This window comes from Eretmochelys imbricata, chromosome 4, assembly GCF_965152235.1.
Source record: "Eretmochelys imbricata isolate rEreImb1 chromosome 4, rEreImb1.hap1, whole genome shotgun sequence".
In the NCBI taxonomy this organism is placed as follows: domain Eukaryota; kingdom Metazoa; phylum Chordata; order Testudines; family Cheloniidae; genus Eretmochelys; species Eretmochelys imbricata.
In genome coordinates, this window is record NC_135575.1 from 101,856,866 (window position 1) to 101,875,377 (window position 18,512).

The window sequence follows — 18,512 nt, forward strand, 5'->3', positions numbered from 1 at the left end:
GTGGAATGTGCATACGGACAACCACGTGAAGGAGAATGGGAAGTTACTTACCTGTACGGTAACAGGAGTTCTTTGAGATGTGTTGTCTACATGCACATTCCACAACTTACCCACCACCCCTCACCTCTAGAGTCCTTCTCCATGAGATGCTGCAGTTGAGAGGAAATTGAGGAGCACTGGTGCACTCTGCTCTTATATGCCCTCGATTCAGAGCATGAGAACTCAGGGTGCAGGCACACAGTCTGGGTACTCCTGGCCAAAGATTCCAGATTCAAGCGAATGCACCAATAATGGAAAGTGCATATGGACAACACCTCTCAAAGAACTCCAGTTCCTGTAGGGTAAGTAGATTTCCATTGAATGGGCTGCACAGTCAAAAGTTGGCAGGTAAATCAGTTTGCCTGGTTAGTCTGCATTTGAGACACTAGAATTCAACTTTTCTTTTCTTCCTCCCTAGGAATCTAATAAATGAGTGATAAAACCAAAACCTGTCAGGTTGTGCAAAACTGAGTGACCAGCTGTGTAGGAATTACCTAGTTCCCAGCACTATGTGCAGTATTGGCAACTCCAACCATTCAGAAATCATAAGATTGGCTTAAAATCATGACAATTAAAAAAGAAGTTTGAGGTTTCTATCTTTCTTCAGATTTCTAAGCCTTTGGCACAACTGAGGGTGAGAAACTTTCATTTTAAAAAGGAGTCAGTTCAAGATTCTCACCTAATCATATGCTTCCAAGAGTTGCTGCTTTAAGAAAGCCACCAAATATTGTGAGACTTTCAACGCTGGACTTGTGCTTCTGGGAAACAACAATGACTTGTAGGAGGTGGTTTTAGTCTTGCATGCTCCTCTGCTGTGACAAGGCCCTCGTTCCACAGAAGTCATTTAGTTATCTCACCTTTTATTCCATTATAAATTCTTTGCTTTTTAAAGCTCTATAATCTTTCAGTGGCAAATTAAAAGCAAAACACATGATATGCAAATCTATATATTGAGGCGTCGCAAATATATTAGGTTGGGCATAAACTAAAAGCATGTGTCTTTTGTGTATCTGCAGTCAAGCAGTTCACAAACGATCATACTGACACGTGATAATTGATAACACAATTAATCACGGATGATTGAAAAGAGGAATGTTGATTATAAACTCAGTGCATGACACTTTCATTTTCATTCCATTCCTGAACAGAATTATTGTCAGTTAGACATTGATTATTGTGAGGCTAACCTGTTTAGAACACAACCTTGTTCCTTGATTGGGTGCTGTGCTCACCATAACTAGCTGTCCATCAAAAAAGGCAGTAAATATAGATTTTATCTATGTAATCTATTCCATCCTTTACACCATGGTATCTTCCAATGCCATATTTTGCATTGAATTAAATAGGAACAGGACTATTCTCCTTGAAATAAATATTTATTATTTGCTTTTGTTTTGAAAAAGAGACTGATTAAAAAGGTTAGGAGAGTGGTCATTTTAATGCATCAGTAAATCATTGCACCTTGTGTGCTTGATCACTCAAATCTATTTTCCAAGATAGGAAATGAGAATGATTAGCGGCACAGAAACAACTTCCATATAAAGAAAGCTTTAAAAGATTGGGAATGTTTATCTTAGAGAGGAGACAAATGAGAGGACATGCTAAAGATATATGAAATGATGAAGGGCATAGAGAAGGTAGACTGGCAAATGTGCTCATTCTCATAAGAAAAGATCACAGGGACATTTAATGAAATAGAAAAGCAGAAAATTTAAAACTGATAAAGGGAAATAAATACCTATTCACGTAACACATAGTTAGCCTGTAGAACTCATTGCCACATGATATTATTGAGGCCAAGTTCTTAATAGGATTTTTTTTAAAGAACTGGACATTTCCATGGATGCAGACAATGGGTAACAATTTTCAAAAAAGTGACACAACAGCCTAAATCACGTTGGGATTTAGGTGCTTTTGAAAATTTTACTTAATAGCTAGAGTTAGAATAGCAAGGGTTATTCTTCGGGGCATCACCCAATCTCTAACTAACTAAATGTTATTTAGGAAGAAACTTTCTCTGTGGAGAAGTTGTTCCAGAACTGTGACTGAAAGGTTTTTTGTACCACTTTCAGAAGCAGCAGGTCCAGACAATCTTGGATGCAAGCATACTGAAGTATGTGGACCACTGTCTTTATGACAATTCCTATGCTCTGAAAACAATGCTTGATTATATGTTTCTCTCGATGTGTTTCTCTGTACTGTGAAGCTAACGTATTTCCAGGATATATGGCACCACTGTACTAGCCTCTCTCCTTGGCTCTTACATGCATCAGCTCCTGCCTATTGCCTAAGCCAGTGGCTCTCAACTTTTCCAGACTACTGTACCCCTTTCAGGAGTCTGATCTGTCTTGTATACCCCAAGTTTCACCTCACTTAAAAACTACTTGCTTACAAAATCAGACAGAAAAATACAGAGGCGTCATAGCACACTCTTACTGAAAAATTGCTTACCTTCTCATTTTCACCATATAATTACAAAATAAGTCACCTTGAATATAAATATTGTACTTCCATTTCAGTGTACAGTATATAAGACAGTATAAACAAGTCATTGTATGAAATTTTAGTTTGCACTGACTTCGCTAGTGCTTTTTATGTAGCCTGCTGTAAAACTAGGCAAATATCTAGATGAGTTCATGCACGCCAGGGGTACGCATACCCTTGATTGAGAACCATTGCCCTAAGCAAGCAATGAATCTGGTTGAAATGAGTCATTCTTGTTGTGTCTTACTAACTTTTGGCCAGTGTATTTATTCTTAGTGAGGCAGGCGTCCACAATCTTCTCTCTGTGTAGAGCATAGAGCATGCCCACAAAGCTCCAAAAGTGGGTGGCATTCCCTGGGGAGGGGACTGGTCAGAGCAGTTGTGGATGCACCAACTCAGTTCTTCCTTTTTGGAGTTTCCACGGGTGGTGGAGAGTTAAAACCTCTTTCCTGGGCGTGGTGGGGGTGGAGAAGAGGAGAGAGAGAGAAGGCGACCCTTTGGGAGAAATGATTCAGGGAAACTGGAACTGAACTGAAACACACACTTTTTATTTCAATATGTATGTATAGTTAGTTGAGTCACCCATTTATGAGTGATTTAGTCCTGGGACACCAATTGCCTGGTTTTGTGCCCCTCTAGAGTGTGTATTGTATTGTATTCCTAGACCACTGTGTGACGACACTGGTCTTATTCACATAATTATAAAATTTTAGGCATATAGCCCCTAGAATATCTAGCCCCATATTCATTCTGAGATATTGGACGGAGAAAATACTGATGAAAGAGATGGACCACAAGTTCTAATACAAAGGATCAAAGAGATTGATCCAGAATTCAGAATGATCTACCTGTTGAAGTCAGGGTGGAAGCAACGTACAGAAAGTCAACAGCCGAGGGCTGATCTACACTATCGCTTAATTTGATGTAACTTACGTCACTCAGGGGCGTGAAAACAACACCCCCCTGAATGACATAAGTTACATGGACTTAAAGCAGTGTCCACACCATGCGATGTTGTCGGGAGATGCTCTTCTGTCGACATAACTTCCGCCTCTTGCAGAGGTGGAATAATTATGCTGATGGGAAAGCACTCTCCCGTCGGCACAGTGCATCTTCACCAGACGTGCTGCAGCACCGATGTAACAGGGTAGCGTAGGCTTGCCCTAAGGTGTAAAAAGAAAGACAGAGAGACCTACCCACCAGTTGCACGCAGTACTCTGTGATGTCAGCAAGAGGGGATGAGAGGGAACAGGCTCTATGAGTTAATTTATGCAAGCTATATTATAGGAATTGAAGATGGACAAAAATCTAACAGCTACTATTATAACAAAGGGACACCAGAAATAAGATATGAGAGGATTAGTGCTTATGGAATACTGGTGAACCTTGAAAATATATAAGGAATAGTTACATCAACAACAGATGTAATGCCTGCAAGAGAATGGGCAATGATGGGTCTGGAGTCAGGCAAGTGGAACGGTGTAAAATCTCAGAAAGTGTCCGACCAGATGTTAAAGGAAAAGATTAGATGCATACTGAATACTTCAGGAGCAAAACAGGCTAAAGTTAGCAGTATTATACAGCATAGAACAATATTGATATAGACTCACTGCAGCAATGCCAGCATTCCTTTGTGAAGGGGAAGCCTAGGACATTGCAGAAATGGGATTTCCAACTTAATGAACATAGGAAGGCTCAGTAATTGGGAAGGATTATAGGACTCAACTGAAATTAGAAGAATGAGGAAATCCAAAGAGAAAAAAGTTAACAATAGAGGTGACAGGTTTCAGAGTAACAGCCGTGTTAGTCTGTATTCGCAAAAAGAAAAGGAGTACTTGTGGCACCTTAGAGACTAACCAATTTATTTGAGCATAAGCTTTCGTGAGCTACAGCTCACTTCATTGGATGCATACTTTGGAAAATGTAGACAGACAAGACTGTCAGTTCCAACCTTCTACCGTCTCTGAACAGCATTTTGCTATAAACTCCACACCTTCACTTCCTATAAGCTGACTTTTGTCACTACACAATACATCTGTGGAAGTGACTATTCATCAAAAATAGGATAAATATTGTCTTAGGTGTATGAAACAGGCTGGATCCTGTAGCAATGCAAACACAGTTTCAAGAAGACCAGAAAGGTATTTTTATGAAGAGTTACCGAATACTCTGGCAACAAATCCCAGGGGAAACTGAGAGGCAAACATGGTCAGAAACCAGGGGGCAGCATAGAGACTAGGGCCAATCTCATGCTCCTCCAAGTGATTGTAGAGATCTCTGTGGTAATCGTGAAGAAGTCTGGAAAGTTGATACATCTGGATCTGCAAAGAAGAGAAAAAGAAATGAAGAACTGACTAAGAATAACAGACTAACTGGAAGTTATAAGAACAAAGCCCATGCTACTCTTTCTCATGAGAAAGAAGGAGTGAAACATATCTACCAATTCATGTTCAAACACACTTATAAGAAACTAATCTGAAGCCTTTTCAGTGACTCAATGGGTAGCACTTCATGATTGGCCACATTAACCATCCCTCTCACCCCTAAGCTGGCAGAGGTGATGCTCCCTCTTTCAGGGTTCCCTGTATTTTCTCCCTACAATAGCCAGCTATGCAGGGCTATCTGAAGACACACTTCCATACAAGGGCTACTGAACGTAAATTAGTCTTAAACACAGAGTTGTGTGTGTTTTTCATAATTTCCCAATGACCTCTCTTAAACTGAAACATAAATCTCTTTAAGATCTAATCTTCTTTATAGTCCCCCTTCTCTTTAGTTTCAGTCTGCTGCAGTTTCCACGGTATGCATCTGATGAAGTGAGCTGTAGCTCACGAAAGCTCATGCTCAAATAAATTGGTTAGTCTCTAAGGTGCCACAAGTACTTCTCTTTAGTGTTTCTGCAGTGGAGTCAAAAAGCAGAATCTGACAATCACATCACTAACAAATTATATTGCTATTATTAGCAGCATCCTTTTTACAGAGGCATAAAAACAAATACCTGTAAAATAGTCATGTCGGGACGATACTGTTTCCTTAGGCCCATGTCAAACATAAGAAACTTCAACATCTTAAAAGCATCTTCTTCAGTCATATGAAGCAGCAGAACTCCTGCTACAAAACTCAGGCCCTGGCAATACCCTACTTCTGGGTCCAGAAGAGAATAGGCCTTCAGAATATTGTAGAGTGACAGCTGCCCAGCTCCCAGTTGTGCTGAGAAATAAGGATGTGTTGGAAAGGTGCGTCCTGTGAAAACAACTGAAGTTAGCAATTCAAACGTTAAACAAAACAAAACAAGCTTGCTAGGTTACCAAGTTAAACAAACAATCTTTTAAAGTCAACTTTCAGTGCTGACATTATTGAGTTTATTCTATAACGCAAGGGGAGGTTTTGTACCTTAGAAATATATATTTTTGTAATTTAAAAAAGACATGGCTTGGATGACTGCTGGGGTCCAAATAAAGAAGTCTTAGACCAATGTTCAGCTATCTGGACCAGATTCTGATCTCAGTTTCCCAATCATAAATTGAAGTCAGTGGTGTAAACTTCAGATTTACCGTGATGTAATAATAAGAATCTGATCCTCTCAACCAAAAGCAAACAGGACCACCACTTCCCCCCTCTACTCAATTATCCATAAACTCTTCAATATTGATTTGGGATGGTCTATAATAGCAACCATTGTGATGCCTATTGGACAATAGTAATTCTATTCGTTTCTTTATTTATAATTAGCTAATCCAAACAACATAAATTTACATTTCTGATTGATCTGTGCTACTTGCACAGTGAGATAGAACTAATCTGCTTTTTTATCAAACAGGGCCATTTTATTGAACTTTCCCTAAAGATTCCTATCAGTATGTAAATGACCACATTGAAGGTCTGTCGTTCACAGAATATTAGCAGGTGTTTCAGAAACAGATTTTTGGAAGAATGAAAAACAACCATGAGATTTCCCCCCAACAACCTATCTGAATTCAGAGGATGTTTTAATACTTCTTTTGTTCCAGGGCAAGTGATATGTCTTTTGTAGTTGCCCACTTGTTAAATATCACCCCACCCTTCAGCTTCTGGAATGTTGCTGTATTGCTCGGGCTGGAGGTGTGCTGGTAGATACCATCAGAGCTCTTGTTTCAAAAAGACAAAGCCTGGGGCTGGTTCTTCCTGCATTCCGGTTAGTGCTCTGAGCTACCGAGTGGAAAACCTGCATTTGATTATTTCTGAGTCTGGTCTCATGGCTGCCAAGACTGTTAAGGAATTAAGCGCTGCAGATGCAGAGGGAGTGTGATTAGCTTCCCAAGTGAAAGAGCAGCTTTCATTTTTCTGCAGGGACTTCTTTCCCTAAGCTAGAAGTTATTCTAATACATTTTGATGAGAGACCCACTTAGCCTCTCTCTGTCAGCAGTAAGGCCCCCCTGGCACTAGTCATTCAGGGAGAAGGTATAAACTGGGGTCTGGAAAAAATCCAATACAGAGGGGTCCTGAAAAAGGAGTGGGTGGGGTGGAAGCAATGTTGCTAATCTCACTATTTGGTGTATTTCTTAAAGCCCCAGCTGCTGCTGGAGTCCTGTAATTAGATGAGAATCAGCTTTTTCTTAAAAAAGTTTGTGGCCTTCATAATGGCAGAGAAAAAGCTTAAAAATGTGACCTAAATGCACCTTTAGAGGCTCAGATACTAAAAGGTAAATAAAAAAACCCTACATTTATTTTTTAAAAATACTGATTTTTAAGAGTGATTTTTTTTTTCAGAGGGGTAGCCGTGTTAGTCTGTATCAGCAAAAATAGCGAGGAGTCCTTGTGACACCTTAGAGACGAAAGCTTATGCCCAAATACATTTGTTAGTTTCTAAGGTGCCACAAGGACTCCTTGTTATTCTTGTGATTTTTGAATGCTTGAAGTTGGTAAGTTTGGGAAGAGCGAGAATACTGCAGGCATTTACCTCTGAACATGGCACATCCCTACCCTGTAGCTCCAAAAAGCCAGAAGCCAACAAGCTCAGCAGGAGAAAAAAGTGAATGTAAATCCAGTTATTTGTTCCACATTCACTCCTGCATTTTGGGTCTGAAGTCTCCCATTGACTTCAATAGGCTTTGGATCAGATCCCATGAAAGGCAAAATATAAAAGTCATCTTAAAGTTACGTAGACTGATTTTTTAAAAAAAGTACTGAAGTTACAACAAACTCCTACGAGTTCTGTAACTGAAAGATGAGAGAAAAAAATCCACTAATTTTTAGTTTATTTTGTCCATACACAAAGTGCTGTCAAATCCACAAGAGAGACAATCTCAGATTATCTCTCTTGACTAGCCAGTTAAGACTTTGGAGGATCAGGACCTACATCAAGTGAACCTCGTAGCTCTAACGTGAGCAGAGATTCTTGTAAGTCTTCATAGGATTGTCCCCTCAATTTGTATAGACACTTCACAGATCAAGAGGGAAAAGAAGTTTTTTAAAAATCCAAACAGGAAAATGTGATTAAAATTTTTTTTAAAAATTAAAAACTGGCAGAGAAACTGAGGCAGGTGCAGTACATGATTCTCCATTTTTTTAATTGAGCAGAATGTAAGCTCCTTGGGGCAGGGACTGATTTTCTGTTCCATGTTTATACAGTGCCTAGCACAATGGGGTCCTAGTCACTACCGCAATACGAATAATACAAATACATTTCAAGTAGACAGTGATCATCTGATGGTTCTGATAACGGCTGTACCACTGTACAATTCAGTATGTCCCCAACTTCAGAATGAGAGACAAATATTTTAATATTTATACTAATGCATAATCACAACAGGATGCTCCAGCTGAACTGTATTATATTGATTCATGGCAGCTGTGCTGTCATTGCAGAGTCTTCAGTGCCTACTAGCACACTGGGCATTGTTTGATACAATTCACGTCCTTTTAAACTTGTTTTCTTAGGCAAGGTTAACATCAACAAAGATTTGTCTTTCTTCGCTATTCCAGCTCTGACAAGGTCAGATACCGACACCCTTACTCATAGTTAGCTGTACTTTTCAATTCCGTGAATTCATTGGCACGTCTTGTGCTGCTCATTAGTCTTAACTATGAGCCTGGCTGTACACCTGCTCAGGAGTGGGGGCATGAGCTACTCACATTGCCAGCTGCAAAACAGGGAGGGAGAAAAGGCAGACACCTTCTAGTGGGATGCTACTGCATGTTGGCAGAGAATGGCAATGGCCTTGGCTTAGTTCTTCCAATGCGTCAGCCAGGAGCAAGCCAGCACAAAGAGAGTAAGCTGTGACAGGAAAGGGACGGGCATACCTTACTTCTCATGGAGCAAGGGGGAAGCAGGAACTAAATTGTGACTCTCAGTGCCCACCCTGCTGCTTGGGCAGTGGTGGTATGTACTGCCCCTTCCTCAGGCTGGACTGCAAGATACCAATTCAGCCCAGTGTGAGTAACAGTATTATGATTTGGCCAAGATCTCCTTGACTTAACTTGGGAAAGCTCTGAAAGTGTTATAGAACACATCCCCGAAAACAGCAATACCAGGAGGGATGAGCTGGAGTACCAATGAGAAGCACCGTCAGGAAAGTAACTGAAATACTTTCCTCATGGATTGTATTTTCTAAATGGATAACCTACCTAATTCTCAATTACTGAGGGACCATCTCCACTCATTGTTATATTTTGCTTTCCACAACCAAATCTCTGTACAACTTTTCATAGATTCATAGATATTAAGGTCAGAAGGGACCATTATGATCATCTAGTCTGACCTCCCGCACAACACAGGCCACAGAATCTCACCCACCCACTCCTGCGAAAAACCTCTCACCTATGTCTGAGCTATTGAAGTCCTCAAATTGTGGTTTAAAGACTTCAATGAGCAGAGAATCCTCCAGCAAGTGACCTGTGCCCCATGCTACAGAGGAAGGCGAAAAACCTCCAGGGCCTCTTCCAATCATGAGTGATGCACCCGAGTATTCGGATTCTAATATCTAAACTGTATTGTTAAATTGTTGGATCATATTAAAGAAGTTCTGTATTAAAATCACAAATTGAGTTTGATTCCCTATAGTTTAAATTCCAGGGTATTACTCTTTAAGAGGTCTCTTGGTTTTTGGTACTTTTCTCTCCCTCTATGTGTGAAACTTGCAAGCTGCTAATTGTGTTAGTACATTCTAAGACAGAGTCTGTTCTCACAGCAATTCTTTGTAACAACAACTACTCACACAGAGAGAGACTCAAAGCAATACTCTGTAACAACAGAAACAGCACCCAGAGACGCCCCACTCTTTTGTTGTATTAACAATTGTGATTAAAATAGAGATAGAGGATGTATGTGGATGGATGCTTGGTGTGGATAATAACCGAATGATCAGGGAGGTGCCAGCCTAAGAATCCAGTGTCCATTGGCTGAAGAAGGCGTCAAGTGGAAATAACCAGAGGACCCCCGGAGGGCAGACTGGAATCCACCCAACAGCCTCAAGAATGGGAGAACCAAAGAACAAGATAACATCTGGCAGCAAGGAGCTGTCAGGAATGTGACATCTGCTGATTTATTCAGCAACAGCATGATGAAGCAATTCCCATAGACTGGCATAGGAAGAAATTCCTATAAAAATGGACTCTAGAAAGTGAGAACTTTGGGGTCTGATTCTGCAAACCAACTTCCAGGAGCATCAGATGAGCATCTGACAAGGCCCTGCTCCCTCCTCACGTCCAGGCCACCTGGCCAGTGGCTTGGCATGAGCAACTCTAAGGCTGGTAACTATGATAACAACCTTGCAGAACCTGTGTGTGTGTGTGTGAATGAATGTGTGAATAAATATGAAATTGAATGGAATGTTATAGCTATAACTAACTGCTTACTAGGATTCTTTCTGTATTCACAATAAATGTGGCATTTTGCCTTTTCCCCTTTAATAAGATCCTGCTGGTTTTTATTTTATTGGTATAACAAAATCTATTCCCCTAAATTTGGTTTTTGCAGATTATGTACTCTATGTATCATATGACTTTATCCACAAATACAAAGTTTGTTTTTAATCTAAGCACTATCGCCAGATGCACAGACACTCTTTTCTCAACCTATGTAGGATATAATTTTTTTTACATTAGCTTTAATAAAATCTTTAAGCTACATATTATGAGAAAATACCCTCCTGTCCTCTGAACACGCAGGTTCCACCACACAGCTATGCATTCTCACACAAGAATTCTTGAAGATCTATTTCAGACAAACATATCTGATCGCCTGGAGAAATGCTAGTTGGAACATGCAAATTCTTTGTAACTACCTGTCCAGCTCTTTGCTGCTTGCCTGTTCACAACAATTTTTTTTACTTCCCTCCTTAGAAGTATTTCATTTTCTTCGTTCATCTTATTAAAGTTTTAGGGCTTGGTCTGTCCTTCAGATATGTCTTTCCCATACAGTTTGAAAACAGTAACGACTGAATTTATGCAAAAGCGCACAATTACTACTTTTACCAGGACATGCATTTGTTTTATATATCTGAGCACATAACGGAGACCATGAAGAGACAGCGTGTGTACACACACTTCTCTTAGCATGGGGCAAAAGAGAAAACACCTGTAGACTACTGAACCATCAAGCCCCGAAAGCCTGCTGGTGAGCCATCCTATGCACTATTGACTAACTACAGGAAAGGCTAGCCAACCCCCCCTCCCCAAACTTCATACTGTGGAGCTGACTAGACAGAGGAGATTTCAAATAAGATCACTGAAGCCTATATTCCCTTCTCTATTCTTAGCCTATCTGTGTCATACTGAGGCATGACCCAGGTACCTCTTGGTGCCAACTGGCAGAGGAAACAGGGATTACACAGGATTTTAGAGGGATCCCCTGGGTTGGATATCTGAATAATAGTTCATCAAAGGTGGCCTGTGAGGTCTCTACCAAGAATCAGTTGCTCACTGGTTGACACAATCATTGTGAGATATACATATAGATAATCCTTAAAGAGTTGGGTATCTATACTGAAAATTATGCTCTTAAGATCTTAGAGTTAAGGCGGGTCACCGAGAGGTGACATACCTTGGAAATGTTCCTGTCAGGCAGGAAGTAACTGACACTTATAGTTAGTCCAATAAAAGATATTACCACAACCACCTTGTTTCTCCAATATCCTGGGGCCGACATGACTACAACATCTCCCTTTCTCGCCATTTGTGTATTGTATGTCTCACAGTGTATGCTAATTTGCAAACTGATCCAGGTGCAAATTCAGAGATTACAAAATTTACAGGAGAGGAAATCTACAACAGAGGGTCTCAACCTTTCCAGGCTACTGTACCCCTTTCAGGAGTCTGATATGTCTTGTATACTCCAAGTTTCACCTCACTTAAAAATTACTTGCTTACAAAATCAGACAGAAAAATACAGAAGTGTCACAATACACACTCACTGAAAAATTGCTTACTTTCTCATTTTTACCATATAATTATAAAATAAAATTGGAATATAAATATTGTACTTACTTTTCAGTGTATGGTATATAGAGCAATATAAACAAGTCATTGTATGAAATTTTAGTTTCTACTGACTTCACTAGTGCTTTTTATATAACTTATAAAATTAGGCAAATATGTAGATAAGATGATGTATCCCCTGGAAGACCTCTGCCAGTACACCTCGTTGAGAACGACTGATCTACCGGACCAAACAAATAGTAGGAAGGTGCCCTGTTAATGAACCCAAAGGATTGGTGTGGTACATCTTGAAGTTCAAAGAAACACCTTCACCTAGGAGGCAACTGACAGCACGCCTGCCTCATGGAAGAAGGTTCACAGCCTACCTGCTATAAAGCACTGCAAGGATTTTGGATCAGCGATACTTGGTTACACATGAGAATATCTTGTTAATTAATTCTAGGCTCTAGACCACCTGTTAGGTTTGTTTGTTTCCAATACTTCTACTTGCTACCGCTTGAATCTCTATACTTTGTTCAATGAACTTAGGTAAGTTTACAGTGAAATCAAGTGTAAGTGCTGTGTGTTAAGTGGATCTGAGGTGGAACTGGTAAGCTGGGGTGGACTGTTCCTTTGGAAGCAGTTACACTCCAGAGAGCCTCTCAGAGGGCTTCAGGGTTGGAGTATACCAACAGCTGACCTGCAGAGGGACAGTGGGGCCTGCGAGGTCTAGAGGAGAGCGCTTGTGTGTTGCCCGTGGCCAGTGAAGATGGGGAGCTGACCCAGGGCAGGCACAGCCAAGACTTCCTGATGCTAAGGATGGGTGGTACCTCACAAGACTAGGTACCACTTGGAAGCATCACATTGGGACCACTCTTGAAAGTTATTACAGGCAGAACAATGGCCACTGCTCAGCCAACAAGCTGTGCAACCAGAAGCTTTATATTCTTTTTTCTTATTTTTTGTGCTGCTAAATGTTGGAATGTGATAGGCTAATAATACTCAGCACTGACTGTGACAGAGCAGTGGCACTGCATAACACAAGTATTTAAATACTCATAATGTGAATTGCAAGCAGTTGGTTGGCAGCCGTAGAAGTAATATCATGATCAAATCTACATCAGCCAAAAACCCTGCACAAAAAAATCCTCACTTTAAATGTGCTTTTGGCCTTTTACTATCAGCCATAAAACAAACAGCTTTGTAATATAACAAAAATTATTTACTTAGATTCTCTTTTGTTAGTAATTAACCATATCTCTCCACGGTTCTGAAGAATGCTAAACTCTTTGTAGTAGATGCAAGTGTGGTGATGTACCAATTAGAGGGAGGAGGGAACATTCTTCTCTACCGTATAACACCTGGGTCACTAGGATTTCACTAATCCTAGCCAATTCCCTCACAGCTGCCTCTGCTGAAGGGATTTACCTCTGTTCCTCACAAGAAAGAGCTTGTCTACACATGGAGTTGTTCAGATGCAACCCTAAGCCAATGCCCTACAGTAGAACCTCAGAGTTATGAACACCAGAGTTACAAACTGACCAGTAACCACACACCTCATTTGGAACCAGAAATATGTAATCAGGCAGCAGCAGAGATAAGATAAAAAAAAGAAAAGAAAAGAAAAGAAAATACAGTACAGTACTGTGTTAAACCTAAACTACTAAAAAATAAAGGTAAAACAACATTTTTCTTCTACATAGTAAAGTTCAAAGCTCTATTAAGTCAATGTTAGTTGCAAACTTTTGAAAGAACAACCATAACATTTTGTTCAGAGTTACAAACAACCTCCATTCCAGAGGTGTTCATAACTCTGAGGTTCTCCTATATTTCAAGAAAGGATGGAAAACCCCATCATACCCAACTATTTCTGGTGAAAGTCTGTAGTACATTTAAAGTTGCCTGATTCTAGGTTTAAAGAATAGTTCATTCAGTTATACTCTCTATACAAATTGTAGTTTGTCTTCCCAAATGCATATTATTGCCAAAGTTTACTGATTTTATTAGTCTCATGCACAATTTTACCATAATACTTGGTTACTAGGGAAAACCAACCTAGGGCCCCAATCCCGCAAGGGGTTGAATATGGCTCTGTGCTGACACAAAAAAATAAAAATAAGAAGATCCAATTGCAGGATCAGAATCTGAAGGCTCAGTTGCATCCAACCTCTTAGAAAGGGCAAAGACTGTTTACTCTATCGATGACAACTTCTATATGAAGAATCAGGCCATGGCCAACCTATTCCACACCAGCCAGTGGTATTAGCTAGGGGCAGAGGGAGAAGACGTTACACACGCCTCAAGGGTGACACAGCAGCCATGCTTTCTTGCCACTCCTGAAAGCATCAACCTTGTGTGAGGCGCAGTGCCTTGCAGGTGCTCTTGCTGGCGTGGTAAGTGCATCTCCCTAACATGGGGCTGAGGTTTAATGCAGCAGTTTAGCCCCTATTCCTCTCAGCTAAATTACTATTCTACAAAAATTCTTTACTGTAATAATAGTAATAATTATAATAATAATAATAATAATCTATGTGCTACCTCTTTAGGATAACCAAACGGCATCTAAAATGCACAACATCTATTAGTCATTCAGATTAAAGCAAAAAGTTGTACTGATTTTCCCTCAAGTTTTAACCAATTAACCACATGACAGTTGGTTAGCTATTTACAATTCATACCTTCCATAAATGACAACAGTTTCATTACAATTTTTAGTAATCAATCATAATGATTATTCTTTCATGGACATGTGAAAAAAACCAAACCATAAACCACATTCTCCTTCCGTAGTACTCTGAAATATAGGACCAGTTTATCCATTTATTATGGTAGAATTCAATGCATGCTCTTTAGTCTAAGAGTTAATCAGGGATTACAACCGAGGAATAGTTGGAGTCTTCTTAGAAAAATAGATTAAATGTTTGTGTTTGAGATTGTACACTGAATTAAAACAATATCTAGGAGGAGAAAGGAGAATATTTATTTGAATTCTAATATGTTTTCAACAGGGCTACAGGCCACACCATACCAAGTATTTATGGCTATGTAGGCAAAATTTTAATTGCCCTTCAGCCTGTAGCAGATTACTCCTGGGGGAATTCCATGCCAAAAAATTCAAAATTCTGTGCACAATATTTCAAAATTCTGCATATTTTATTTATTAAAATAACAATATAATCAGGCCAGTTTCAATTATTTTGGTAATTTATTTTAGAATATCTGTGGGCAAGTATTCCTGCAACAATACAGACAACAAAAAAGATTCAGGAAATATTTTTTGACAAATGGATTCCTTACTAGGCATAGTGATACCGAACTGTGAATAAAAATTAATTTAAACTACAATACAGAAAGGTATTTTCTGCGCCCCTAAAAAGCAGTGCAAAGGCTTGGGGGGGTCAGGGATAACAGAGGAGCTGAGGGAAGTAATTGCTGAGAAGAAGCCTGGGTGTGATCTTGGAAGGTTGTTGAGTGCACATGGGAAAAGTATGGAACAGAGGTTTCTTTGTGGGGGAGAGATCATTAGGGAGTTGGGGAGCCTCCCCCAGGCAGACCCTGGCTGACCCCTAGCCTCTCGCATTTAGTCAAGCACATCTGTCCCTGTACCCCCACATGTGTCCCTGCATCCCCTCCCTCCAGCCCCAATTATCCCGGCACCCTCACTCAGCTACCTGTCCTCCCCCATCCCCATGTATCCTGCAACCCCACTCAGCCAGCCCTCCTCCCCTGTCCCCGTATGTCCCTGCACCCCCGGTCCCTGCACCCCCCATGTGGCCCTGCATCCCCATTCCCATTTAGCCCCTAGCTCAGCGCTGTCACCCCACTAGCTCCTGTGCCCCCGCCCCAGTCTGTCCCCACCACTAGCTCCTCCACTAGTCTATGTGATCCTCCCCAGCAGCTCCACATGCCCTGCTCTATCCATTCCCCCTATATCCTGTGCCTCCTCACTTGGCCCCACGGGCACGGCACTGTAAGGCAGACTCTCCCGCTTCCTCTCCACGGCTGGCAGAGCTGGCTGCCCTCTCTTCTGGTGTCGTAGCAGTCCCTGGTGGGCTAAAGGTGTAATTGCAGCACCTTCCTGGCAGAACGTATTTTCTGCAGGGGTGGAAGGAATATCTGCAGGGGACATAAATTCTGTGCATGCACAGTGGCACAGAATTCCTCCAAGAGTAATATCTGGGTTCCAATATCTGGGTTCCAATGAGGAAAGACAGCTAACGGTAAAGATAAGCCTGTGGCTGGGATCATGGAGGGCAAGAGATAGTCAAGGGAAACCTATCTCGGAATGAGAAAAACAAATCTCTTTTGGGTGGAAGCTATATATTGCCAGTGGGGAGGAGAGGCTGGAGTTGGTAGGGAACTACCGTTGAAAGAGGAGAAAGACTGCAATAGACAATACCTGGGGGGACGACAAGAAAGCAGCTTAACAAAGTTTGTGAAACTAAATGTCCAACTCATGAGTGAACATGGCTGGTATGCTGGTTGGGGAAGAACATCGCTGCTGGTCACAGCTCTTAAGAGGTCATTCTTGGCAACGTGCCAACATAATAGTGTTCAATAGGGATCTACATCTTAAAGAACACATGCTTTTAGGATTCAAAGTCTTTTGAGCTGAGTCCTCTTTTGTGTTTTGGGGCAGAACTGTTATATTTTGACAATTTGAGAGAGAGAAGCAATGTTGACAAGGGCAGAGAAAAGGAAAATGAACAGATATTCATGAAATAATGTCTTTTAGGTGGCCAAAGACTGTTTACCTTTAACTCCCTCTCACTCTCAATAAAATTAGCTCAAATCACTCCTCTTTGACACAACCCTAAAACAACAGTTTCACACAATTTAGTCTTAGTATGTCACCCTCATATTATAAACACCCTGACAAGCTTTAAATGAAATACAAGAATGAAATGGAAGACGGGTACAGGCAAAGATTTTCTAAAATGTTGGCCTAAGGTTAAGCCTCCTAAATCCGTAGTAAGTGGCTTGACTAACAAGGGTGCTGAACATTCAGTAGCTCCCTATGAAGCCAAGGGCAACTGCTGAGTGCTCAGCACCTTTGAAAGTCAGGCTGCTTGTTCAGGTGCCTAGATATGATTTTAAGAACCTAATCTAGGCTCCTCTTTTTAAAAACCTTGACCATAGTGTGACACTGGCAGACCAGATGCTCGCTCATGCCAAGGCCTCAGGCCTCACTGAACACTTACAAATTCATAGCTGGAAACCAGTCTTCCTTACCTGTGTGTTAGCATTATCAAAAGAAATGTTAGCTGTTATGTTGATAAGGATGTGTTTAGTGTTTTCTAAAATGCTTGTCGGATGCTACATGGTATTGTTCTCACTCAGCGATATCCTATCTTGTAAAGCGAAAGCAAGCATTTGCATTGTAAACCTCTGTAACTATGTAACTCATCAAACAGGGAAAAAACATTGTGTAATGAAAATGATGGTGTCTGACAAGAAAGTGTTAAATTCTGTTCATTAAATGCAAATGAGCCATTGCATGGAATCAAAGATCAAAGACTTTAAGTGCATTCCCCCTCCCCATGAAGAAGGGACCTGCGTGGAGACTGTTGCTTTCAGTTTGGTTTCTGTGAGAAGTTAGAAATATGGACACAAGGAAAAATTCTTCATATCTGGAGTGTCTGGATCAGTGGTTCTCAACCAGCATCCCAATTAGCACACAGCTGCGGCCCAGCTCAGTTGTGTGCTAACGGCCAGTCTGCGTGGCGGGGTCCAGGTTCCCGGTTACCCAGTGCAAAGGAGTCGGGGCTGCAGCCTGGCTCTGTGAGCGCTGGGGCAGCCACACAGCGGGTGTCTGGGGCTTCCAGCCAGTCCCGTGGGGTTGGGGGTCCAGCGCAGCCGTCCGGCCCTGCGAGCTCTGGCGCAGGCGTGCCACGGGGGTCCAGGGCCCAGGGGGGCGGTCATGCGGGCAGCTGTCCGGCCCTGCACAGCGGGGGTTGGGGACAGGGCTGCCAATGCCCTGCCACCCGGTCCCTGAGGCCCAGGAAACACATTGTGGGCCACGATAAATAAGTTGAGAACCACTGGTCTGGATTCTAACAGGGCAGAATAACCGAACAAGAAGTCTGAGATCCCCAAAGTTACTCTGGGTAGCCCTTAAAGACTTTTGGGAAACAGGCAGAGTACTACATCTCTGCTGCCTTTTAAATTACAGACTGACTCACATGTACATATATTTTTACCTGCTTTAACCTCTCAGTAACTCTCATTCCTTTTTCTTAGCTAATAAACCTTTGGTTAGTTTACTATGGAAGTAACTTCTATAGCGTTGTCATTGGTGTGAGATCTATGATGTGAATTGACCTGGGTGAGTGACTGGTCTCTTGGGAGTTAGTGTAACCTGAATATTTTGTAATTTTTGGTGTAAGTAACCATTTATCACATAGTCCAGCTTGCCTGGGTAGCAAGATAGCCTGGAGTGTCGAAGGAAGCTGTCTGTGACTCCACTATAAGACTATTGTATTACTTTGGGAGTTCACATTTGGTCCTGGGTTGGTGAAATCTAATGATAGAACATACCACGGGTGGGGTGTCTGCCTTGCTTTTTGACAGTCTGCCCTGAGGCTGGCACTCTG

General features: G+C 41.3%; 1 protein-coding gene across 2 annotated transcripts in view; it reads right to left on the reverse strand.

The window, feature by feature from the left end:
• Window positions 1-18,512, reverse strand: part of TBC1D1 (TBC1 domain family member 1) — a 186,881-nt gene that overhangs the window by 24,108 nt on the left and 144,261 nt on the right. For both annotated transcript variants that reach the window (XM_077815752.1, XM_077815751.1), the window contains exons 15-16: window positions 5,522-5,766; window positions 4,685-4,844 (exon numbers count right to left, since the gene is read on the reverse strand). In XM_077815752.1, the coding sequence (XP_077671878.1) occupies window positions 4,685-4,844; window positions 5,522-5,766 (405 nt within the window). The remainder of the gene's footprint in view (window positions 1-4,684; window positions 4,845-5,521; window positions 5,767-18,512) is intronic.